This window comes from Rosa rugosa, chromosome 3, assembly GCF_958449725.1.
Source record: "Rosa rugosa chromosome 3, drRosRugo1.1, whole genome shotgun sequence".
NCBI classification, from domain to species: Eukaryota; Viridiplantae; Streptophyta; class Magnoliopsida; order Rosales; family Rosaceae; genus Rosa; species Rosa rugosa.
The window spans coordinates 26,917,992-26,943,497 of record NC_084822.1 but is presented as its reverse complement, the minus strand read 5'-3'; the positions used below and the strand labels follow the sequence as shown (position 1 = coordinate 26,943,497).

Below are 25,506 nucleotides of genomic sequence, written 5' to 3'. Positions count from 1 at the left end.
AGAGAGAGAGAGAAAGAGAGAGGAAGAAGGAGAAAAGAAGTTTCGGGTTCTCTTTCCTTTATATATTGCTCTAACATTTCACCAAAATTTGGTCGAAGGGAGGGAAGTAAAATTTGAAAATTTAACCAAGTCTTAAAAGCCAATTCTAGGGCGCCAGCATATTGAGCCCTAAAACTCAGACAACATCAACTCAAATACATTGTTTGAAAGAGAGTGACACAACAGAAAACTAAAAACTGTTGTGTGAATCAAAACAATCAAACAACATCTTTCAGCAAGCATTGACTTAAAAGATATCAGACAACAGACTCCTAAAATAAATAAAAAACTGTTGTCTGACTGAATAATAATCAGACAACAGCAAAAATAAACCATTGTATAAATGAACCTTGGACAACATCACATAATAACTGTTGTCTGAATTAACTCATTCAGACAACATCAAAAAAATCAACCATTGTCTAAAATGCTTTTGCACAAGAGCCAAGAAAAAACTGATGTTGGATTCGAAAACTTAGACGACATAATATTTCTTGCTGTCGTCTGATTATTTCAGACGACAGTTAAAATGTTTGCTGTCGTCTGATATGTGTTGTCTGATTGAATTTTTGGTGTAGTGTTAGAGAAGTGATGCAAATCAAAGAAATTCCTAAGCATTATATCTTAAAAAGATGGACCAAAAAAGCTCGAGCTGAAAGTGTTCAAGACATGCATGGGCGTGAAATTCAACCAGACCCTAAGTTGCAACAAGCCTCTTGGTACAGATCTTTATGTTCCACCTACATTAGAATATCAAGCAGGGCTTCTGAAAATGAAAAAGCATACAAATTAGTCATGAAAAATGTAGAGAAGTTAGCAAAAGAAGTTGAAGAATTGCTACGATCTGAAATGAATGCTAATGTGGATGAGAACAGTCATACAACTCAATCCACTCCTACTGGACAACTCAATGTAGATGGTAATGTGGTGAATGCAAAAGGTCTAAAGAAAAATGAAACATTTAAAGGAAGAAAACGGAGAATCAAGAGTCAAGTAGAGATAAGCATGAACAAAAATAAAAAACAGAGGCAACCCAGTAAAAAAGCAATGGAGGTATTCTTATTTGGATTAATTTCAGTTTACCCCCCTGAGGTTTGGGGGTGTCATCATTTCACCCCCTCTACTTTCAATTTAAAATTTTGATTCCCTAAACTTTCCAATTTCAATCAGCCGTGTCCAATTTCTCCAATTCCGGCCAAATTGGATGTTAACTTTGACTTTTGAGGGGTAAAATGGTCATTTCAAGGCCACAAAGAATAATAGAATAAAATAAAAAATTCCTTCTTTTTTTTTCTGTTTCTTCTTCTTCTTCTTTTTTTTTTTTTTTTTTTTTTTTTTTTTTTTTTTTTTTTTTCTGTTTCTTCATTTTTTTTTTTTTTTTTTATTTTGTCTTCAACCTATACACCACAAGTTATAATAGGTTTATAAATACAAAAAAAATACTCTAGGTGGTTAAAAGCTACTCGCTGGTTTACGATATTTGTGATATATCTCCGATAAAGTGAAGAATTTTAGGATATATCCCAATAAAGTGCAGAAATATCTGCAAAAAATAATTTTATACTTTATCTGTATATCCCCAATAAAGTGAAGAAATATCTGTGTAAAATCATTTTTGGTCTACGATATTTGTGATATATCTCCAATAAAGTGAAGAATTTTAGGATATATCCCCAATAAAGTGAAGCAATATCTGTAAAAAATGATTTTACAATTTATCTGTAAATATCTATATATCCCCAATAAAGTGAAGAAATATCTGTGTAAAATCATTTTTTACAGATATTTATTTACAGATAAAGTGTAAAATTATTTTTTACAGATATTTCTTCACTTTATTGGGGATATATCCTAAAATTCTCACTTTATCAGAGATATATCACAAATATCGTAGACCAGCGAGTGTGTAAAATCATTTTTTTTACAGATATTTATTTATAGATAAAGTGTAAAATTGTTTTTTACAGATATTTCTTCACTTTATTGGGGATATATCCTAAAATTCTTCACTTTATCGGAGATATATCACAAATATCATAGACCAGCGAGTGGCTTTCAACCATCTAGAGTATTTTTTTTGTTTTTATAAACCTATTACAACTTTTGGTGTATAGGTTGAAGACAAAAAAAAAAATGAAGAAACAGAAGAAAAAAAAAAAAAACAGAAAAAAAAAAAATATATTTATATTTTTTATTTTTTATTTTTTATTTTTTATTTTTTATTTTTTATTTTTTTATAGTGAAATGACCATTTTACCCCTCAAAAGTCAAAGTTAACGTCCAATTTGGACGGAATAGGAGAAATTGGACACGGCTGATTGAAATTGAAAAGTTTAGGGGGTAAAAATTCAAAATTGAAAGTAGAGGGGTGAAATGATGACACCCCCAAACCTCAGGGGGGTAAATTGAAATTAATCCTTCTTACTTCTATAAAACTACTTCCTTATTAGTTTGTTTAAATTTATTTACAGATATCATTCTTTGATTTTTATAATTCAGGTTACTCCTGATCCAATGAATGGTGTATACAATGTGACTTTTGATCCAACATGTAATGAAGACAATGCTACTCTTGATCTAACAAACAATGCAGAGAATGATGCTTCTGTTATAACAAGTAATGCAGATCAATTTCTGGAACAAGACTTTTGTGCATCTTCACTTAGTCAGGTATATTAATATTCTGTCATTTATTGTTGTTGTTTCTGCAGATATTGATAAGATTTAAAGTTTGCAGCTGGTACTTTTATGGTGTATGTGTATATGTATGTGTAAAGTTTGCAGCTGGTACTTTTATGGTGTATTTAAAGTTTGCAGCTGGTACTTTTATGGTGTATGTGTATATCTCTCTCATTGTTTCTTTGAGGCAAATCAATTATCACTTCAAACCCCTTCGATGCTTCTATATGTGCTTTGATCATGTATATCTACTCTGAGGTAGGAGTAGAATATATATGTGCGTTTGTGTATATGTGCTTGTTTTTATTGTAACTATAAAAGTATTCTCAGGTACAAAAATGGAGGGAGCTTGCTTTAACATGAGATATTGGTGCGGTTCAATCAAAAATCAGCTCTTTCCTCATTCTGTTATTTGATTGAGCCGTGCCAATATCACACATCAAATACAGCTTTTGATTGTCCAAGTCTGCACCTTCTTCTTGAATGAGCTTGATTTGGATCATTCATTTTCTGTTGTTTCTGAAATTTATATGATACTATGGTCTTTCATTTTCTGTAATTTATGTGAATATGTCCTCTATGGTTTGTTCTTAGCAGGTTGTGCAGGCTTCTGCTTCGTTTTTGTAAGAGGCTTCTGCAATTGTATAACCTTCTGTTTTGTTTTGCAAGAATGGAAGAGGGCATTTGTGCAGCATTATGTTTTTTTTTTTTAAGAGGAGAGGGCAATTGTGCAGCATTATGTCTTATTTTTTGTAAGAGGAGAGGGCTATGTTGATTCTGCAAACCTTAAGTGGCTAGGCTGCTGAAGGCTTATGGAGAGCTCCCAGGGAACACGCACTATGCCAAAAAACCCTTCAGACGACAGACTTTGACTGTCGTCTGATATGAAGAAAATCTGTCGTCTATTAAGCTGATATCTGATTGGTGTTCAGACGACAGTCAATGCCCGACGTCAGAAGGTGACTCAGACGACAGTCACCAAAAATATATCTGTCGTCTGAATGTTGCTCAGATATGCATAAAATGGTAGTATATGTGGTTAAATATGATATCAGACGACAGTCAAATGTTGTTGTTGTTTAACTTTAGCAACAGACTTTAATAACATTCTATTGTTTGATGTTGTTTAAAAAGACATTTATATGTCGTCTGAATATGGAGATAGTTGATGTTTCATTGTTACGTATGTTGTGAGAAAGTATCATACATCACAATATTCTGTCGTGGGAATGAGACTAAGACTATAGAATTTTATTTTTGTCTGTTGAATCTTCTTGTTTCAGACAATAGTATTTTGCTTGAATTCTGTTGTTGGACGTTCAATTGTTCCACATTTTTATATTTTGTGATTTGGTTTAAAACCACAGAATTTGGCTTCAATGTGCCATACCAGAACCTGGAAATATACATAAACCACAATATATACCAATACCATTCATTTAGAAAATGGTACCATATATTCATCAAATAACTGGAAATCACTAACATATCCACTGCAAATCATGTACTACCAAGCACAGTACAGCTGAACATAAACTCAAATAATATCAAAATAAAAACAAGGCGTAGTCAGAACATAAATCATAATTGGGTAATGCTTTCTTGAAGAGGTGACTAATCAATCTTTGCCTCTTTGGAGACTAGAGGCTGAAAGCCATGTCGAAGAGTTGCTTGCCAAACTTTGTCAATGCTGGACATGGTGTGACCACACTCGTGCTCATTCCAACCTTCCAATGCATGCACTATTCCTGCTATACGCGACGCACTCATCACCCTCCTTGGCAACCAGTTCTGATTGTCACAATATATAAGCTTTAGTTAACCAATTACCTACTAAGTAAATAACAAACTAATAATGGATGAAGAAACATTATAGAAAATTCTTTTTTGGTTACTAATTACCCACCTCACAAGAGTAAACATTCTCAAGAGACTTGGGGATCTTCATTGCTGGTGTGTAGTGGTAGAGGCAGTCTCTGCGCAACTGTTTTGGTGGAAATTGAGAGAAAGGAACAAAACTTGTTCCTTTTGGTGCACTCAACTGTTCTTTTTTACTCAACCCATCTCCCACCAACCAAATCTGCATTGAAATTCCACTGCAAATTAAGTATCAAAAAAAGTAATTTGAAGAGAACAAGTTTTCTGTGTAGCTCTAAACCGTAAACCCTAGAAAAATAGAAATCCCTATTTTCTACCTAAAAAATTGTTAAACAGAAATATATTTCTTCAATTAATTTGTTATGGTTGTTAAATATCCATAGCATATGATAGATAGAAACAATAAGAAAGCTGGTATAGAGAGCCAAATTTTCCTTACCTTTTGAGCATAGCTTCTGTCATGAACCACCTTACCCTCTGTACCATTTAATGATTTGGTGAGCTTCAAATACTCAGCCTGCTGTAATGTAACTACCTGAAAAAAATTTATCCAATATCGATCTCATCAGGTCAGAAAACATATAGGAATAGAAATATGAAGTCATATACATGAATATGTAATTGACATATACCTGGATATCTCTTTGGCACCAAGAAAAGGCAAGGGCATAAGCAACCTTTGTGAGGTTGCCTGTAAGGAGAACCTGGGTTGTCCCTTTCGGAATGCTGTTAAGGATGACGGCCACAGCCAAGCTACTCCCATCCACCACCTTGACTTTCAGCCGTGGATTCCTCTGGACATATATACCACCATAATTATTGAACCCCTCACCCTGCAATGAGATATACGAAAAAAGAGATCAATCAATATCGATGAATCACATAGAGATTCATATATATACTAGGATGGCTCTAATTTGATCACTTAACACCGTCAAGATTTTAATGACACTATTAGTTCTTCGGACCCGCTGATCTCTGTCTTTATTATTAAAACTTTACCCACATATATACACCTATGTACATGGTTACTCACATATGACGCGCACACACACACGCACACATACAGGTACCATTAATTGTGTCATCACTGATGTTGAATCTACTTCCATTCAAATAGGGAAGTCTAAGGACATATACAACACAGTAGGTCAAGAAGTTTAAGGACATAAGTGAGCTTAACTAAATAGGTCACAGTTTGATGTATCAAAGTTCTAGTTTTATAATCAAGATAAGTCTTACATCAACTGTAAAGCCATGGCTGGAGGAAACCATTTTTTCAGTTTCTCAAACTTGGCTATACCTTGGACAGCAGTGACTGGGATTGCAAAGAAAATTGTAAGAAGAGAGGCTGCAACAATGACACCTAGCCTGCAAAGTGGCAAAACTCTGTATGGTATCACCAGATTTCTCCAAGATACATCCCTCGGTTCTGGAGCCATGTCAGTTATCCAAAGAAGAGGATCTGTATGCTGCTGAGATTGGGAGACTAATGCTGCACCCAACCGAGACTTGAATGTAACAAAAGCAACAGGTAACTCCTACAAGTATACAAGAACTCGGGATGTTTATTTCATCCAAATTACAGATCGAGAATGGTTCATTCAATGATAAGCTAGAATATAAATGTATATTATCTAAAATATAGACAAAAAAGAGTTGACTAATGTTGTTGCAATTATCTTATGAAGAGTTTTAAATACAAAAATCCAAAAGAAGGGATCACATTTCAAGAATCCAAACAAATGTCTTCCAAGAACATGCCTCTGTGTTCAAATGTCTTAATCTCCCTCTTAATCTGCATAAACACCCCCACAAAGATCAACCTTCATAGACCATAAAGACTCGACTTTCGCAATTGAATCAATTAAGAACTAGACCCCAAAACCCTAATCTTTTACCTTCTTCTTCTTCACAGGCTTGAGGATTTTGATTATGCATCGCTCATTGGTATTGAGATTAATACCTTCAAAGACCTTGTTGTATTTTCCTCCCCCTACTTTCCTCACAACCTCACAATCATCTTGATCACTGCAAAATCACAATACAAAGTATAGCAGAGCCCGTAAAGAATAGTTGTTGTATTTATTATATATCAAAATAATCAATCAACATCTGAGCAAATTAAAGGTAAGCTCCATTCATATCGAGATATTTGAGAGACAATACCAATTAATCATTCAAGGCTATCGATTGACATACAATATATCATCAAACAAGAGATTTTGCCAAGATTTTTCAATTCCAAATCGAAACCCAATTGACATACCCAACCACCAAAACCAAAAAACATAATAGTTCTTCCACAAATAAGCAAAATCGAAAGAGAAGACTTACCAAGATGCAAGTTCAAAATTGATCTCACAAACTACTTCATTTTTCCAAGCTTGGTCACCAGTTCTCAACAATCAAGTCATCTCTAGATATTAATTGTAAAGTCAATATCAATTCCCAAACAAAAAGAACAGTAATGAAATATAACAAAACCTAAAACGAAGATGGAGTAAACACGAAATCAAAATACCCAACCCAAATCATGAATAAAGAGATAAACAACCCAGAAAGAGATTCAAAGCAATTACTTAAACAATAGAGAATTGGGAACTCGGTACCTTACCAGAACTTTGCGTACTCAAAGTGGCAATAACTCAGAGGCTTGGAAATAGCAAATCCACTTAAGAGCAGCGGAAGAAGACTATGGAAAAGATGACGACCTACTGTAGTAGTGATAGATAAAGAGCTACTGATTGAGACCCATGAAATTTGCAAAGAGGTTTGGATGATTTCGCGATTTAGGTTTGAAACAAAGACCCAGATGTGGAATGAGGATTTCTTCGTCTGTCGAAGAGAGATGGGGAATGGACGGAGTATGAGGTTCTGATTAGGGTGTTTCGATCTGGGTTCTGATTAGGGTGTTTCGATTTGGATTTTCATCAGTTGGAATGGACGGAGCAAGAAATTAAAGTTGGAATGGTTTCAGCTGAGCCGCGGTTTAGGTTTTAGTTTTCGTAAAGTCGGGGAGAGAATGTCATAAAGTGTTCCAAACTAAATCCCTTATTTGCCAAAAACAAAAAACTAAATCCCTTCATGTTGTGCCAAAAAAAAAAACAGGAAAAAAAAAATCCAAAGCCAATTTACTCCTTTGACGACACAACATATATCTGTCGTCTGAATACAAACAAAAAAAAGAAGCTACGACCCAAAACGAAATCAATTTATCTCCTTTGACTAGACGACAGATAACTGTTGTTTGAAAACAAACTTAATTCTCAAGACCATCTTTGTATGGTATGTTGCATATTCAGACGACAGTTTTTACACTGTCTGTCGTTAAAATATATCAGACGACAGAAACCAACATGTCTGTCGTCTGAAGGGTTTTTTGGCATAGTGACGTCTTTGAGGATGAAGATATTGATATATAAGATTTAAAGTTTGCAGCTGGTACTTTTATGGTTTTGTATTTCCAGATGGGCAACTGGTCATGTTCCCTGTAACAACTGTTATTATTAATATTAATATATATATATATATATATATATATATATATATATATATATATATATATATATGGTCCATTCAGGAATAAGATAAATCAGATCCATTTCATAAGTATTAATCATGAAGGTTCTATGTTTGGTTGTGCTTAATTGCATTGAATTCTGCATTACAAAGTTGGTTTCCTAAAAGAATTCTGCATTACACAAACTAACACAAGTTGGTATCCCAAAATAACTCTACATTATACAAATTGGTTTCCCAAAGAATTCTGCATTACAAGTTGGTTTCCCAGAAGAATTCTGCATTACACAAACTAACACAATTTGGTATCCCAAAATCACTATGCATTATACAAATTGGTTTCCCAAAGAATTCTGCATTATACACAAACTAACACAAATTGGTATTCCAAAAGAACTGGGCATTATACAAATTGGTTTCCCAAAAGAATTCTGCATTATACATTTCCCAAAAGGAGAAGGCAATTGTACAGACACTCTTTTATAACAATTACAGTCTCCTCGATTCATTAAGAATGCTAGCTAGTAATTGTCTTCCTTCTGGTTTCTTCAAGTTCAAACAGTGATATGCTGCTTGGCCAAACAAATCTCTGAGCTCTTCCAGTTCTCTCCCTGCCACCATCAAGTCTCAATGACACAATTAGCTTTAGAAATATTATTTGGCTGAAGTACTTGATACAATGATCACACCATATGAACAAAACTAGTTCACATATATGCAGTTTCTGTAAAAATATTGTGTTTGTAAATTTCCCTTGTAAATTTGCCTACAGAATACAGACCATAAGACCAAGGAAAATAAGACCTGCCAACTACATATAATAATCGCATCTTGACATGGCAAACCTAGAATTAAGATAGAATTATGACGACTATCATATGGGAAGCCCAACAATTACAATCAGAGTAAACAACAATAACGCAACTAAAACAAAATACAAATTCTGCATGACAACACCTCATGACGAATTGTTGATTAGAGTTATCCCAGATCAAAAGGGGGCTAATTTTGCAATGTAAAATCAAAAAGTGCTTCCATTTGCATATTTGCCTAGAATGGAAGGCTTGAACATTGACCTGCAGCTTCAAGATGCAGATCCCCATATTCGAGGGAAGAAGAATAAGCCCAGACAAAGAAAAAAAATCAACCAAAAGTGCAATTTGCATATTTACCTAGAATGGAAGGCTTGAACATTGACCTGCAGCTTCAAGATGCAGATCCCCAAATTCGAGGGAAGAAGAATAAGCCCAGACAAAGAAAAAAAATCAACCAAAAGTAATCTAACAAATTGAAGGATCTCGAATCTTAGACCAGAGATCCCCCAAACCAAAACCAATCAAAGCGTCGACGCCTCCTTTCCATTTAGCAGCAATTTCTTGTCAGCGGCACAGAGCAATTTGGAGGGTCAAGGATGTGAAGCGAATCGGAGCAATTCGAAGCAATTCGAAGTGGATGTATAGAGAGAGAGTGTGTGTTTTAGCCGCACTGATTGAAAAAAAAAAATTTTATATATATATATATATATATATATATTGCGAAATCATATGAGCCATTGAATATAAGTTTGGCACATGTCAGTTTGGTGTTAAAATGTTAGGTAGGTTAGGACGATAAGAAGGTTAGGAGAGGATCCTCTCCCAAACTTTTTATCCAAGTAATTTATTTCAGTCTAGTTACAGGCAAGGAGTGCCAAACATAGGTGAGAATTTTTTTGTAGGAAAGTTTTTAGTGTGTATCCCTAGGGCCACTTCCTCATTTTCATTTGGTTTTTAAAAAATTTCTCACATCTAACAACCTTTGGAGGGTACGTAAAAGGTGTTCTTATGGTTTTTTGACCTTGCTAGTAGGCATGTATACATAGATAGGCTGTAATCGGGTGGTGCAACGTCTTTAGGGGAAATTATCAACCCATAATTAAACGCATATAGGATTGAGGATGTAAGTGTGGATCACACTTTCGGTTCAAACAACCTTAGCTTATCTCAATATATGTCAAAACCCTATTTCAACTAAGTTGGTTCCAAATTTTTACATTTGGTTTGGTTGGGACAACTTCAAATCTTAACTAAGAGATGTGGCAATTTGTCCTGATAGTTCAATGTGTATGGCTGAGGAAGTAGCTTGGATCATGGTTTAGGTCTAAGTCTGAGCCCAAATCCGAGTAGACAAAGCCTTGCTTTGGCTAAGGGGGGTGTATTGTATTTGGATTTGTGCAAATTTTTTTTAAATGACAGACTTTTTGAAAAGTCCACAGACTCTTTAAAAAGTTGATAGACTGTTATGGATTTCTTAAAACCATTGATTTTAGCAACAGACTTTTATTGATTCATGAAAATCTATATACTTTATTATAAATGACTTCTACAGATTTCCTAGGATGTACAAAATATGAAAAAAAAAAAAAAAACAAAAAACAAAAAACAAATGCATCCCAAACACAAAACAAAATAATAACTTGTTGTCTCTTCAATGCTCCAGTATCTTCTAATAGAAATTGACTCAAATAATTATTGTTAGTCTGTCTAGCAAGTTTGTTCTCATTCCTAATCTCCCAACAACATAAATATACAATATAGATCACTTGATGTTTATGGTTAATTATTCTCATCAATTTTGTTTTCGCCGATTAACATATATTGTAGCAATATTGATCAATGTCTTGATCTATAATCAATCAATTGAAATTCAATTGTTCAACCTTTTTTTGAACCATAATATAAATTCAAATTGATGAGAATAATTAATTAATAAGATAAAATTTAGTATGGTTCAAGGTCTTAGGGTTAGACCACAATATTTGAGTTTTAGGGTTTCATAAATCATTTTTATTGCTATTAGGGTTCGAAGTATCACAATTGAAAAAAAAAAAACAAAAAAAAAAATCACATTCAACTAGGGGTGGGCGTCCAGACCCGAAAAACTGAAAACCCGACCCGAAAAACCGAAAAAAGCCCGATTCGGTTCGGTTTTGACTTTGAAAATATCGGTTCTGTCTAGGGCCCGACCTGAATATATTTTCTCGGTTCGGTCTCGGGTCTCAAATGTGCAGAGACCGAAGCCCGATTAGGCCCGATTTTCCTCCTTTGACAGTCTCAGCCTCTGTCTCTCTCAAAAACATCTCAGCCAATCAGCCATTCAGCCCTTGTTCTTCCCCAATGTTAACGTTAGTGACCGAGGGGGTCTCTAGTTAGCTTTAGAGAGAGAGAGAGAGAGAACGACACAAGAAGTATAGTGGTTCATTTCTCGCCTTAGCGGGAAACTACGTCCACTTGAATGTTTAACTAGTGTGTTCGGGCCTTGCGGCCCAAAGAGATTACAAAAGATGTAATGGGATGTTGAGTAAGTGGGAAGGAGTCTCCTTTTATAGGGGAAGGAGACTCCCTCATTTACATTTTCTTAGATGTGGGACTCGAAGTTACTATTCTAGTCTAGAAAAGCATATTGTGGAGGCAACTTGGCAAGGCCGGAAAGGTGGCATCCCGGCGACGGATTTGCGACTTCCGGATACCGTAGCGTAGCTTGAACATAGGGCTACAAGATGCAAGTAGCGGTTGGGCCTCACCATGGCTTGTGGGTATCCCAAAGAGGGTGTTACTTATGCTTGGTGAGATAGCAAATACTCCATATTGTTGGAGGTATGTACAAGTCCCCAAAGTCCCCGAGTAAGAGGAGCTTCTTGGTTGGGGAGTTATACACATGATGTCACCAAGCATAATTAACCAGGCGGTACGGAGCCCCTACAAGTCCCCGAACTCCGTAAGCAAGAAGGAACTCGTTAACCTGCACAACAAAGACAAAAAATAGGCATATGTAGAATGCTTGTTGCATTGATATGCGTTGGCATATACGAATGTATGAGGTGCGTGATACATGGTCGTGTGAGCATATGGATTACATATGATAAATGTGTTACGCGCGCAAGGAGACGAACGAGGTCGAGTTTGACGGGGTTACGCTCGTGAGATGTAAGTTGCATGAGTGCCGCGAAGGTATGCATTTGTAACTCATGAACGATGACCGCGCGTACGGTTGTGTCTGTTTGGTTTTCGCTCGTATTAATGGAACGCGAAAAGAATTTGATTTGTCGCAGTCGGTAAACGACAAATGGTAGAAAAATTCAATGTTCCATTAACGTGTGGTGTGTCGAGTAGACATGAGCGTAAAGCTCGAGGATAGCCGGGAAGGCATGAGCGGGGAGCTCGTGACCGGGAAACTCGGGGTTGCCGGGAAGGCATGAACGGAAGCTCAAGGGTTCCCGGGAAGGCATGAGCGGGAAGCTCGTGGGTTGCCGGGAAGGCATGAGCGAAAGCTCGTGGGTTGCCGGGAAGGCATGAGCGAAAGCTCGTGGGTTGCCGGGAAGGCATGAGCGAAAGCTCGGGGTGCCGGGAAGGCATGAGCGGGAAGCTCGTGGGTTGCCGGGGAGGCATGAGCGGAAGCTCGGGGGTTGCCGGGAAGGCATGAGCGGGAAGCTCGTGGGTTGCCCGGGAGGCATGAGCGGAAGCTCGGGGGTTGCCGGGAAGGCATGAGCGAAAGCTCGGGATGCCGGGGAGGCATGAGCGGAAGCTCGGGGGTTGCCGGGAAGGCATGAGCGAAAGCTCGGGATGCCGGGGAGGCATGAGCGGAAACTCAAGGGTTGCCGGGGAGGCATGAGCGGAAGCTCGTGGGTTGCCGGGAAGGCATGAGCGGAAGCTCGTGGGTTGCCGGGAAGGCATGAGCGGGAAGCTCGTGAGCAGAAGCTCCAGGGTGCCGGGAAGGCATGAGCGGGAAGCTCGGGGGTGCCGCGAAGGCATGAGCGGTAAGCTCGTGAGCGGAAGCTCAAGGGTGCCGCGAAGGCATGAGCGGGAAGCTCGTGAGCGGAAGCTCAAGGGTGCCGCGAAGGCATTAGCGGTATGCTCGTGAGCGGAAGCTCGTGGGTGCCGCGAAGGTGTGAGCGCGAAAAGTTCGGCGGTGCCGCTGAGGCACGAGCGCGAAAAGCTCGGCGATGCCGCTGAGGCACGAGCGCGAAAGCTTGGCGGTGCCGCCGAGGCACGAGCGCGAAAAGTTCGGTGGTGCCGGGTGCCGCTGAGGCACAAGCACGAAAAGCTCGGCGGTGCCGCTGAGGCACGAGCGCGAAAAGCTCGGCGATGCCGCTGAGGCACGAGCGCGAAAGCTCGGCGATGCGAAAGCTCAGCGGTTGCCGCTGAGGCGAGAGCGTGAAAGCTCGGTGGTTGTGCCGCTGAGGCATTAACGGGTAGCTCGAGGTGATGCCTTGTGGCATGAGCGTGACCGTTGCTAATTATGTTGGGCTGTATGTACAAGTCCCCGAAGTCCCCAGTCAAGGAGAGTGTTCTTGCGGGTTGATACCAAAGCGTAGCTTTGTGCCGTATATCAAGCATAATTAGTGCGAGTGCGTCGTCCATCTAGAATTGGTTGGAGCGAACGCTTTTGCCCTTTCGGGTGGGCCCCTGCTAGGCCCTGCGAGGAGTCCCCCACTCCTGGCTATAGGCCTCCGGATGGTCAGAAAATTGTTTGATGAGGGGAGCTGCGCGGAGCAGAGGGTGTTGGGTAGCGAGCCCAATCTTTGGTACCCAAGCGTCGGGGTTAACTGCCGGATCAATGGCTGCCGTAGGCTGTGTTAACTAGTCCCTTTACTATTTCTCGGAGGAGAAACTTGACTGCAATGCCGCGTAGCGGTCATTGTCATTATGAGGCGTTGCCTTACCGCTTGGCGGTTGGTCATAGACCATAGACTCGTAAAGTTTATATCTGCATGAAAAAATGACAAACACATAGAGCAAGTAATAATATTTTGTTTGAGTGTCCCATGTTTATTTAATTGGGTTGCAATTAAGTAGTAGCATGGCATATGTGTATAGCATGTACTTGTAGTAAAGTTGCTAATAACATGTTGTATTTTGTGAACATGCTTAAGGATCATTGAGATATAAAGCATGGCATAGGCATGACAATAGCTCTAGTTGTAGGAGCGTAAAAGATAAGATATAGTTACTTATCTTATGCCGATTTGAAGCGAGTTGGAGTTGGAATTGATGGAAGTACCCAAATCATGTTGGAGTTGTCCAAACATGACGCTCCATTGCTTTAGCGGATTAAAGTGTTCCGGTAATTTACGTCTACTAGTAGTTGCGGTTGAATGCTTGGTAGAAATAGTTGAATTTCCTTGAAACAAAATAGATGATTAATATGGTGGATTTGTAAAATCAACAATAATGATTTGCATATGGACTTTGATAAAATTGTAAGCAAAGTGTATAAGCAATGTTGTTTCATTTGTGGGCTTCTACCATGAATTTCGAAGTATGGAGTGAACAGCTCAATTGTATGGGAGAAATAAGCAAAGCATATTTGAACGTGTTCATAGTATTATGAGCATGGTAGCATGTATCTAGCAATTAAGCTATGGCCGTGTGCAGGCGTATAGAAAAATAAGCCAAGTTTAATTATATGTGCCCATGGTATAATTAATAGAGAAGGTATAATTGTAAGGAGTGTAAAGCTTAGGTGCAGCAAATGGTAATTTGCTAAAGCTTCCCATCAATGTGATTTTAACATGTAAATTACATGTGCATGAGCTAGCAGTCAAATTGTATTACGTTGATACGTGGTACCATAGTAAACTAACAACTCATTCATGACTAGGGATAAGCACAGGGCTTAGTATTATATAAAATAAGTTTCATGCGTGCATGCTTTTGAGCTAAAAGAAATCAAGGCATATATGAATAACATATGGATGGGTACAGCCACTTGCAACTTAATTATGCCTCTTATTGCAGCATACCATGATGTGCAGTGGGATAAGTGTTTATGGCAAGTGCACAGGTAGACCAAGTGTCGAGTATGTCATGCCATTTGATAGGTGGCACTAGAGGCCTAGAGCTATGTATTATATTCACAAATAATAGCTTGGCTGTGTAGAATAGAGGCATGTGTTGTTCACAATTCTACGTGTATATATATCACTAGCAGATAGATTAAGAGCAGAAGTATGCAGTCCTCGCATCAGTATGAAATATCAGTAAATGGGGAAGTAGAGATGGAGGGGAACTTAGCTTTAAAGTTGATGCTCGAATCAATTTGTTGATGAAATCTCTGTTCTCGGTGAAGAACACAAGCCTGCAGGGTTTCTCGGAGAAAAGCTAGTGCTTAGTATTAATGGATGATGGAGGCATATATACCATGGAGTTGATACATGCTTCTGGGATGAGGGACTTCATCTATATATGGGTGTCCGGTTTAGCATCTGTCTACGTTTACTGGAAATGTGTCTGGGCTCGGTGATTCCTCGATACCATGGTCTAGTTTGGGAGCATAAGTTTCAGATAATTGAATGGGTGTTTGTGGGAGAGCAAATATGGTGCCCAGAGTAGATGATGATCGATGGTGGTGGCCGGCTTTCAGCAAAGTGAGAGAGATGGCCCAAGACCTGGTAGCGGTGTATTGCCAGGAGTGCCTGGCCAGCGGTGGTGAGGCTGGGGGACCGGAGTATTGGGCCAGCGGAGCGGAGCCTTTGGTCGGCGGTGCTTAAAGAACATCGGTTCTTGGCGGAGGTTTTGTTTAGCGGTTGCCGCTGATGGCACTTAGCAGAAAAAGCCCGGCGGTGCTGGGTTGCCGCTGATGTTGCTTTGTTGGAAAAAGCTTGGCGGTGCTGGGTTACCGCTGATCGAGCGGAGATGGTGCCAGCGGAGGAAGTTGGGCGGTGGTGATGGAGTTTGACCAGCGGTGATGCTCGGCGGAGCTTGGCCAGTGGAGCGGAGCTCGGAGGCCTGACCAGCGGAGGTGGCTAGTGGAGCTTGTTTGACGAAAGTAATGCTGAGTGGCTTGACGCCTGACGCCTATTGTGTACAGTCTGGCGGTGTACAGTCTGGCGGTGCTCTCTTGGCGGAGGTTGAGCAACGAGCCGAGATGTCTGCTGGGTGCCCAGAGCATATTTCTGGGTGACCGATAGACTGATGTTCCGCCTTGAAATTGAAGCTCGTCCAGGGATTGAAACTCGGCTGGGTAATTGATGTTGAAAAAAATGGTGATCGCCGACCATGGGTGGCCAGATCAACTGCAGGTTTGATGCTAGCGCTCGGCGCATACCGCTGATGATGACCTCGTTTACGGCTTCAGCAGCTTGAAGAATTGCAGGCTCAATTGATGCCTAGAGGGTGATGCTTGATGGACCAAGGAAAGGCTTGGCGGAGCGGGTTTCATTAGCGGAGCGGAGCCTTTGGCCGGCGGAGGATGACTCGGCGGAGGAGCTTGGTCGGAGGTTGCCAAGCGGAGATTGTCTTGGTGGGCGGAGGTTTTGCCGCTGGTGCTCAAGAGTCCGGCGGAGACTCAAGAGTCCGGCGGAGACTCAAGAGTCCGGCGGAGACTCAAGAGTCCGGTGGAGACCGAAGAGTCCGGCGGTGGCTGAAGAGTTCGGCGGATGCTCAAAGTGTGGCGGAGACGCCGAGTTAAGCGGAGGCTCCAGTTCGGCGGGGCACCAGTTCGGCGGAGGAGTACAGTGGAGGTAGCTGCAGCGGAGCTCTGCAGCGAAGCGGTGTGGCCAAGCGAGCTTGCAGCGGAGACACCTGGCGGAGATGGTTCCCAGCGGAGGAGGAGTTCTGGCGGAAGTGGTTGGGTGCCCAGAGCAAATCTCAAGAGTCCGGCGGAGACTCAAGAGTCCGGCGGAGACTCAAGAGTCCAGTGGAGACCGAAGAGTCCGGCGGTGGCTGAAGAGTTCGGCGGATGCTCAAAGTGTGGCGGAGACGCCGAGTTAAGCGGAGGCTCCAGTTCGGCGGGGCACCAGTTCGGCGGAGGAGTACAGTGGAGGTAGCTGCAGCGGAGCTCTGCAGCGAAGCGGTGTGGCCAAGCGAGCTTGCAGCGGAGACACCTGGCGGAGATGGTTCCCAGCGGAGGAGGAGTTCTGGCGGAAGTGGTTGGGTGCCCAGAGCAAATCTCTGGGTGTCCAGAGAAGTTTGCCGCCAATTTTTCAAATTCTTTTTTTTTTTTTTTGGAGGTTCAGCGTTGACCCTTCTTTGACCAGCGTTGACCAAGCTTTGTTCGGCGTTGACCAAACGTTGACGGGCGTTGACTGGCCCTAATTTGATGTTGAACGAGCGTTGACTTGACACTTTCGGGTCGAAGTTCGTGGTAGGTGACGAAGCCTTTGTGTTGCCTTCCCACAGACTGCGCCAATGTTAACGTTAGTGACCGAGGGGGTCTCTAGTTAGCTTTAGAGAGAGAGAGAGAGAGAACGACACAAGAAGTATAGTGGTTCATTTCCCGCCTTAGCGGGAAACTACGTCCACTTGAATGTTTAACTAGTGTGTTCGGGCCTTGCGGCCCAAAGAGATTACAAAAGATGTAATGGGATGTTGAGTAAGTGGGAAGGAGGCTCCCTCATTTACATTTTCTTAGATGTGGGACTCAAAGTTACTATTCTAGTCTAGAAAAGCATATTGTGGAGGCAACTTGGCAAGGCCGGAAAGGTGGCTTCCAGGCGACGGATTTGCGACTTCCGGATACCGTAGCGTAGCTTGAACATAGGGCTACAAGATGCAAGTACCGGTTGGGCCTCACCATGGCTTGTGGGTGTCCCAAAGAGGGTGTTACTTATGCTTGGTAAGATAGCAAATACTCCATATTGTTGGAGGTATGTACACCCAATTTCTGAAAACACAGCCCCATTATCACCGATTCAACCCCAAACGGCAAACCTGTTAGCAGTTTTGGTTGAAAGCCTGAAACTCCAAACCTGTTATAGACTCCAATCAGCAGCAGAATAGTGAGATCTAGAGATCTGGGCACCTCTTCAGTCTTCACCCAAGTCCTCCGGGTCAACCCTGCCCAATCCTCACTCCTCCTAACCGAGCCCCTCTTCACTCTCCCCTCCATCCAACCCGCCGTCGATGAACTGCATAATGGGGATTGAGGAGGAAGGGAGAAAAAAAATATAAAAAAAAGAATGTATGAATAGAACTGCAGAAGAAGAAGAAGAATAAGAAGTGTAAAAGAAGACTAGAAAAGAAAAAAGGAGGAAGGAAGGCAAAAAAAAAAAAAAAGAAGAATATATGAATAGAAGTATAGGACTACAGAAGAAGAAGAAGAAGAAGAAGAAAGTGTCGAAGAAGAGTAGAAGACCAGAAAAGAAAGAGAGAGTAGAAAGTAAAAAGAGGGCAGAGCCTTTTATTTTGTTTTATTTCTACCGCGTAGGACAAATAAATATAAACGTCGAACAATATGTTCAGAGAACGTCTCATGCTCCAGTGGTTGGGAGCAAGGATTTGGTGCAAGTGGTCGGGGGTTCGAACCTTACCTCTGACTGAATTTTTGTAACTTTGCACATTAGGCCCGAAAAGCCCGAAAGACCTAACCGACCCGAATGTGGTCGGTTTCTGTCGGTTTCCTTTCTTGAAAAAGCCCGAACCGGCCCGAACCGAATACTTCGTGCTCGGTCTCGGTCTCACCAAATTTCGGGCCCGGCTCGACCCGAGCCCAGGCCTACATTCAACAACTACAATGAACATGTTGGGTATCAAAAAAAGTTGATATCATAAAAAATTAGAGAAAAGACAAAAAATTAAGAAAGAGAGATGATGAAGGACAAACTTCTTTGTGCGTAGAGAGAATAACTTTGATAGACCTTTTTTTTTTTTTTTGAAGAGGAAACTTTGATAGACTTTTTGAAATCTTTGGTCTGGAGGCTAGAAAATTATTGGAGTTTGTTATGTATAGTTAACACTACAAAGTCCATGATTATCCATGATTTTCTAATTCCATAAGTATGAATGATATTTTGAATACCTCTGTACTTTTATTCATTTTTAAAAGTCCTAATTAAATACCCCTAGATTTTGGTGGAATTCATGAAGTCTTTAAAAATCCTAATTGAATACCTCAAGACTTTCATGGACTGTTAAAAGTCTATATTGAATACACCCAGCCTTTTAGGGCGCGTTCTGTACCCTTTTTAAATACTGTTTTCTATTTTGCAAATTCAAAAACAGCCCGAGATCGCGTTTGGTGCATTAGATTCCTAATTCAATGAAAACTCTATCTTAAATACAAAATCAATTTTAGTCTATCTTTTCCAAAACGATATATCAGCGTTTCCTTCTTTTTCTGAAAACATAATCCTAAATTTGTGAAACGCGGGATACTGATGCGAGGAAGAGAAGAGCGGGATCTTTTTTCCGTAAAAGAATGCAGCGCGCGCGGGATGAGAGCGCGGCAATTTTCGGCTCAAAGACTCTATATATTTATCGATTCATTGTTCTTTGACAATCCATCTAAGTCGTGTTCATCTTCTTCAGGAAACAGAGCTTCATCTGGAATCTACTGCTCTAGGTATGATATTCTTCCCCTAAATCTTGAATTGTTCTTTGCTATTCTTGTTTCACAATAACTGGGCATGATCGATTCATACTTTGCTGTCAAAAAACATGTCGATTTATGTTAGATTTTATGTCACTGCTTGGAATTTACTCCTGTGTTAATACCAAAAACCAGGTAGCAAGACAGAAGCAAAGGCGGCTTCTCCTGCCCGCATCGGTTCTGACACTACTGCTCCTGGTATGCTTTTGCTTTTTGTTTATATACCAGACCCGTTTTCTATTTTTCATTTTCAAAAAAGTATTTTGAAATTTAGCCACCGAACACATTTTCAAATCCAGAAAATACATAATTTAATTTCCCATTTTTGTTTTATAAAACAGTTTTTTAAAAATTGTTTTGCAAAACGTTACAGGACACACCCTTAAATTCCATAGATTTCTTTAAAACTTCCACTAATTCCATATACAATACATCCCCTTAATGGGCATGGCCTCAACTTCTTTAGTTGCAAATATGAGAGCGTCTCGAGCACCTCTCTCTATAAGCCGAAGAAAGGTCGACACTATAATAATTTGATTGAGAATTTTGGGATCTGGTTTTGGAGATTATTGAAATGAAATTTTCCTTTCTCAAAAAAGAAAAAAAAGAATGGAAGATAAATTCCTTTTGAAAATCTTTTTTACTAGAATTGGATGCTAAATTGCCAAGTTGCGCTTGAAATTGGAAACTTAGGTAGCTGCAAAAATCCAAGCAAGCTTTCCACGTAAAATTCCTTACAAAATAGCAAGCTTTCCACGCAAATTGAAGTAGGAATAAAAAGAACAATTATTTATTATTACAAATCAAGTCGAAATAAATATCTGAATTTATTTAGAGGAAGCAAAATAAAATTCCAAAATCTAAGACTTGGAGCAAGGAGGCATATTGGCAGGTGGTGGGCGAAGCTTCGACTCTTCCGTGTTTCCATTCCTTACTATGAACACAGTGTCCATTCCCCAACTGGCATGCCTTTCCAAATGACAATGCATAAACCATACTCCTGAAAATCATCATCAATATGTTCATACTTAGTTAACCTGATATGCATAATGTTGTAGTTCTCAAGTACAAGCTAGCATCAGCAAATTTGTTCACACACACATTGACCAAAAAATCATACACTTACCAGGATTATCAGCTACGAATCTGATGGTAGCCCATCCGTTCTTTGGAACGCCAATGGTGTTGACTTCTGGTGGATCAACCAAATTGTATGTTTTAGGTGAGGTGGCTTTGTTAAAATTCCCGTAACCTGTTCCAACCAAATAAAAACTAAAACCATGGAGATGCATTGGATGGTTCTCAGGAGCAACGAGGTTGGTCCCTTGGAAGATTATTTCAACTCCTTCACCATATTTGAGGAACTTTACTTTGGTTGCGAAGGTCGGATATTTGGTACTGTTTACCACTTCTCCGGTGAAATTGAAAAAAAGAGGCGGGTTGGATGGGAAGTTGCCCTGAAAAACTCCATTTATTCCCCTGCAAATCGATCATGACAAGCAATAAGCCACAGTGTTAATAAATATGGTTTACAACAATGCCAAACCCCAAACCTATAAAGAATCACATACTAATTTGATTAAAAGTTCATGTGCTTCGTAAACGTTAAAACATTTTGTCAATATTAATTGTTATGAGAGATATGATATATTATGCATGCATATGCGTACGTACCTATAATAAGCTTGTAGTATATCAATGGAGGGAGTATCAAAACTGATGTTGTTTAAGCTAGCAGCAATGGCATTATTATTCGGCCCGGCACAAGAAGCGTTAGCACAAATCCGTTCATTGATAGAAACAGTCATGTAGATCCTGGTGGTGATGTTTGTCGGAACACTGATGGGGTGTGCCTTGCTGGCCAAAGACTTCACACGGGCGGTGAAGTTGTCAGCAGCTGTTGTGTCATTATGGATAGGAAGGTTGGGTAACGGAGTGGTTGATGGGGTGGAATAGTTTCCTCGATATTGAAGAATGGCCGTGGTTGTGCCGTTGTGATATGGAACATCGCCGTCATTGTAAGCAGTTGAAGCCATGTAGTAATGGCTGCGAGGCTGGTTTGTGGTGACCAAAACGTCCATAGTTTGGCCTGGAGTTATCATGATGTACGGGGTGGTGATGGGTTTTATGTAGGACGCGTCTTGGGTGACCACTGTGAGGTTGTGGTTGGCAATGGCGAAAAACTGTTCTTCGTTCATGATAGCGTTGATTATGCGTAGCATATAGGTCTTGCCGTAGTCAACCAACAAACGGTATGTTGATGCTGCGGATTGGTGACATGATCGAGAATACGTTAGTCGTTGCAAACAAATATAATGATACTGTGAACTTATCAAACACTACGAACATACATATCGATATGTTTACCAATTTGTTATTAGATTCTCTTTTAAAAACCAAAAAAGAGAGTATAATTTTCAAAGAGAAATCTAAAGAAATCAATAATTGATCAACATCTTTTGGACTTGATCATTGATTACATGATTTATGCATTGAATCTAGCTCAAAGCTATAAGCAGTAAAATTTAAATTTGAGCAGTATAAATGTCGATCGATATCAACTCAAGTAAACACAATGTTAAATCCTTTCAAAAAAAAAAAAACACAATGTTAAATAATTTATAGCATACTATAATTCTTGGGTCGGAGAGCATGCTTAACTTTTTATCTATTTTAGCAACTACAACAGACTCTTAAGTCTCTCTATTTTAACTTTTAATTATATAACTCCTAAATATAAAGAACGAGATGAGACTCTTTATTTTTGTTAATTTAAAACATTTGTTTTAAGTTGTTGTGTGTAATTTATAAATACATTTATAAATTCAAAACTAGCAAAAATAGATATAAGTGATACATACGTATTGCTGAGCAACTTTAGAAATATGTCTGCATCAGTGCTCTCTATTTTAGTTTTTTTTTTAATTTATATTATTTTTAAATGAAGATTAAACGGTTTAAATGTATTTATAAATTACATAAAATAACTTAAAATGAATGTTTGAAATTATAGAGAGATTCATCTCTCTCTCTCTATATTTAGGAGCGAGATAGTTAAAAATTATAATAAAAAGCTACTTAGGAATCTAGTGCAGCTGTTAAATATATAAAAAACTGAACATGCTCTCCAAAATAGCTATGGAGCCAAAATAAAGAATATGCTAAAGACCTTTTTTAGCTAATTTAACTAAAATTTGACTTAATCTTTAGCAATGATAGCAATTTTTTTAGTCAAACTTTTTAGTGACAATTTTTGAAGTGAAATCTAAATAAATCAATGATTGGAATTAAGCAAGTGTAATACATCCCTATTTGTAGTTAACTCAGTGTTCCAACTTGTCCAAAAAAAAAAACACAGTCTTTTAATTTACTTGTGGAACTGTCATGGGACTTGATCATTGATCTAGACAGAAGTTATGCATTTAATCTAGCTTATGAGCAGTAAAAATTTAGTTTTTAACAGTATAAATGTCAATCGACGTCAACTCAAGTAAAGACGGAGTTAAATACTTTGTAAATCATCGTTTTCATGTGATTTGTTTATATTATCATAGCCGAAAGTCTACACAGAATTAAGCAGTGCTATCCATTGCCATAATAGCTCTAGTCAACTCGATCAATTAAGCTAGAAAAACACCGTCAGTTTGCTTTTTCAACTGTATGAATATGAACATTAGATTTTTGATCACTTAATGACTTGGTTTATTATAATTACCCTTGGAGCAACTGTATAAGTCCCCAGGCTGTCCATTGATTGTGAAGGCATCAGAGGTGTTTGGATCTGCACCGGTTGCGAGTGCAGAGGTAATTACTTCCATCACATCTGCCTTAAACCATGAAGCTGCACCATCCCAACACAAACAACAAGAATCAGAATCAGGCCCTCGTTAATTAGCAAAACCCCAATACTACAACTGTTCAATTCGATCCATGATTCCATGAGATGCATTTTTTTCGTTTTTTCTTGTGTGTTGGAATATGCGGAAACAATGAAAAGGACAGTTATAATATATTAAACCCTAAATCAACTGCTGGCTGTGATCATGACAACCCAACCAAGAAAAATAACACCAATTAATAAAGCAAACTGAATGACAAGTGAAAGTGTGTCTAGAAGTCTCGACACGCAAAGCTTAACGTCAAGGTTGTTATTTAACCATTATCTCAACACGATCTTGTCCTTGTTTCACCTATTATTCTTTCATTTTTTTTTTCAAAATTCTTCTACAATCATACAATTTTGTTATTAAAATAAGAATCTATACACTGAAATATTTTTTGAATCTGTAGTCTATTTGCAATTCTTTACAAATTTCGGTTGGCTGAAAACAAAATACCGCTATATGGTCATATATACCGTTATATGTCATAACAATATTTGGGGCAGAAAACAAAATACCGCCATGTGATCATAACAGTATTTGGGGGATAGTGTATTTTACATCATTCTTTTCATGACTGATATACTTAATAAAAAAAATGAAGTGTCGAGCAATGGACATTGTTGCGACTAAATATATTTTTAATTTTCTATAGGGTGAAGTGGGAAAATGAGGGGGAAAAAAAAAAGAAGGAAAGGAGAGAGTCTTCACAAAATGGAGCTACCGAGCTAGCTAGCTAGTACTTTTGTTCTGCAATAATTATCTCTCTCTCTCTCTCTCTCTCTCATAAGTCATAACGTATACAAAATTACAAATAGACTAATAGAGGTGATGAATTGATGATAGAGTGACGACGAACAAACAGCAGTATTGAAAAATATTAGTGGGCCCTGGAATGAGTTAACACATAAAATTTTAAAACGATAGATTAATTACCTACCTAAAATAATTGTTTGCTGTGCATATGGAGTTGCAAATGGATATGTCGTGCCGGCAGCCGGTAATACAACCATGGCGCCATGAACAGTAGCACGTGTCCAATCACTATGAGCGTGCCACCATAATGTTCCTTCTTCACTGGAAAATACAACCTCGTAGGTAAAGTTAGATCCCGGTTGAATCGGGCACTGAGTTATGTTCTCAGGTCCATCCGACCATGGATTTCTCGGCTGCTTCACTCCGTGCCTACAAAGTACCATGAAGAAGGAAACAAGGTTGAGTCTAGTTGATCATGTATAGAAAAATCTGGCTTTCGAAGGTAAACTTGCTTATGAAAACAGATCGAATGATGGTTACCAATGAATGGTGACACCATATAATCCTTGGTTGCGGATGTTGACGTAAATAGTTTCTCCTTTGTGAACTTGAATGGCTGGCCCCGGAAAACCCCCATTCACTGTTAAGATGCTCTTCGTGCTGCAAAGCCTTGTAAATTTTTTTTCTTTCAGCTGCAGATTATCATAGACAAACACAGTATGAGAGTAAAACCCAAAATCCCATGCAGGACGTTAATTAGTATTCACAAGAAGATATAAGATGAAAAAGAAAAGATACTGCAGTAGAGTCGATGAGCATGCAAAGTACTTACAACCCAATCATAATAACGGGTAGCGCTGCAAAGTTGCAGAAACATAAACCCTAGAAAAGCAGTCAAGATGCAACCCATTTTGTTAAACCCGGCCATTTTCTTATTTTCAGAAGTTTGTCTGAAAATTTCCTTTTACTTGGAATTGTGTCCCTCAGGTCGCCCTCGATTGTGATCCTCTGTGATATTTGCCTTCGGTTTACAGCTATTTATAGAAATATAGCAACACTTTTTATCTTTCTTTTTTTTTTTTGACACAATGACTGTAGATTTTTTGAATGTTTTTTTTTTTTTTTGTCTTTTTTGGTATGACGAGTTTGCTTGTTGGACAGTAGATAGCGTCGCTCCCACGTGATTGAACATTTGAACCTGCGTACCTAATTTTTTTTTTTTTAAAGGACCTAATTTTTATTTTATTTAGCTTTTGTTTTTTAACTTACCTAATTAATTATGTAAAGGTTAAGTTATAGCCCTACGTTATAAAGTATGCACCTTGATCCCACAAGGAAAACATGGGATGTATATATTACTATTTCCAGAAATAAAATAATTTGGGTTATGTTTTGAGAGAAATTA

At 39.1% G+C, this 25,506-nt stretch overlaps 2 protein-coding genes and 1 long non-coding RNA gene across 4 annotated transcripts; all 3 read right to left on the bottom strand.

Annotated features, from left to right (window-relative positions):
- Nucleotides 1-4,332: 4,332 nt before the first annotated feature.
- LOC133737492 (very-long-chain aldehyde decarbonylase CER1-like) lies at nucleotides 4,333-6,038 on the bottom strand. The gene is made up of 6 exons (XM_062165030.1): nucleotides 5,839-6,038; nucleotides 5,650-5,722; nucleotides 5,229-5,429; nucleotides 5,036-5,131; nucleotides 4,625-4,798; nucleotides 4,333-4,509 (listed from the first exon to the last, which is right to left on the bottom strand). Exons 1-6 carry the CDS (start codon nucleotides 6,036-6,038, stop codon nucleotides 4,333-4,335), a joined length of 921 nt encoding a protein of 306 aa, XP_062021014.1.
- Nucleotides 6,039-6,146: 108 nt separating this feature from the next.
- LOC133735830 (uncharacterized) lies at nucleotides 6,147-7,547 on the bottom strand. Of its 2 annotated transcripts, none has more exons than XR_009859278.1 (4): nucleotides 7,209-7,547; nucleotides 6,934-7,015; nucleotides 6,498-6,627; nucleotides 6,147-6,394 (listed from the first exon to the last, which is right to left on the bottom strand). It is a non-coding gene; the product is annotated as an uncharacterized LOC133735830 (long non-coding RNA). The 2 variants fall into 2 exon arrangements; XR_009859277.1 differs by having other exon boundaries at nucleotides 7,214-7,547.
- Nucleotides 7,548-20,158: 12,611 nt separating this feature from the next.
- Nucleotides 20,159-25,122, bottom strand: LOC133740327 (laccase-15-like). The gene is made up of 7 exons (XM_062168267.1): nucleotides 24,934-25,122; nucleotides 24,642-24,793; nucleotides 24,286-24,530; nucleotides 23,180-23,305; nucleotides 21,139-21,727; nucleotides 20,591-20,943; nucleotides 20,159-20,464 (listed from the first exon to the last, which is right to left on the bottom strand). The coding sequence occupies exons 1-7, from the start codon at nucleotides 25,027-25,029 to the stop codon at nucleotides 20,325-20,327; spliced, it is 1,701 nt and encodes a 566-aa protein (XP_062024251.1). The 5' UTR covers nucleotides 25,030-25,122; the 3' UTR covers nucleotides 20,159-20,324.
- Nucleotides 25,123-25,506: the final 384 nt, after the last annotated feature.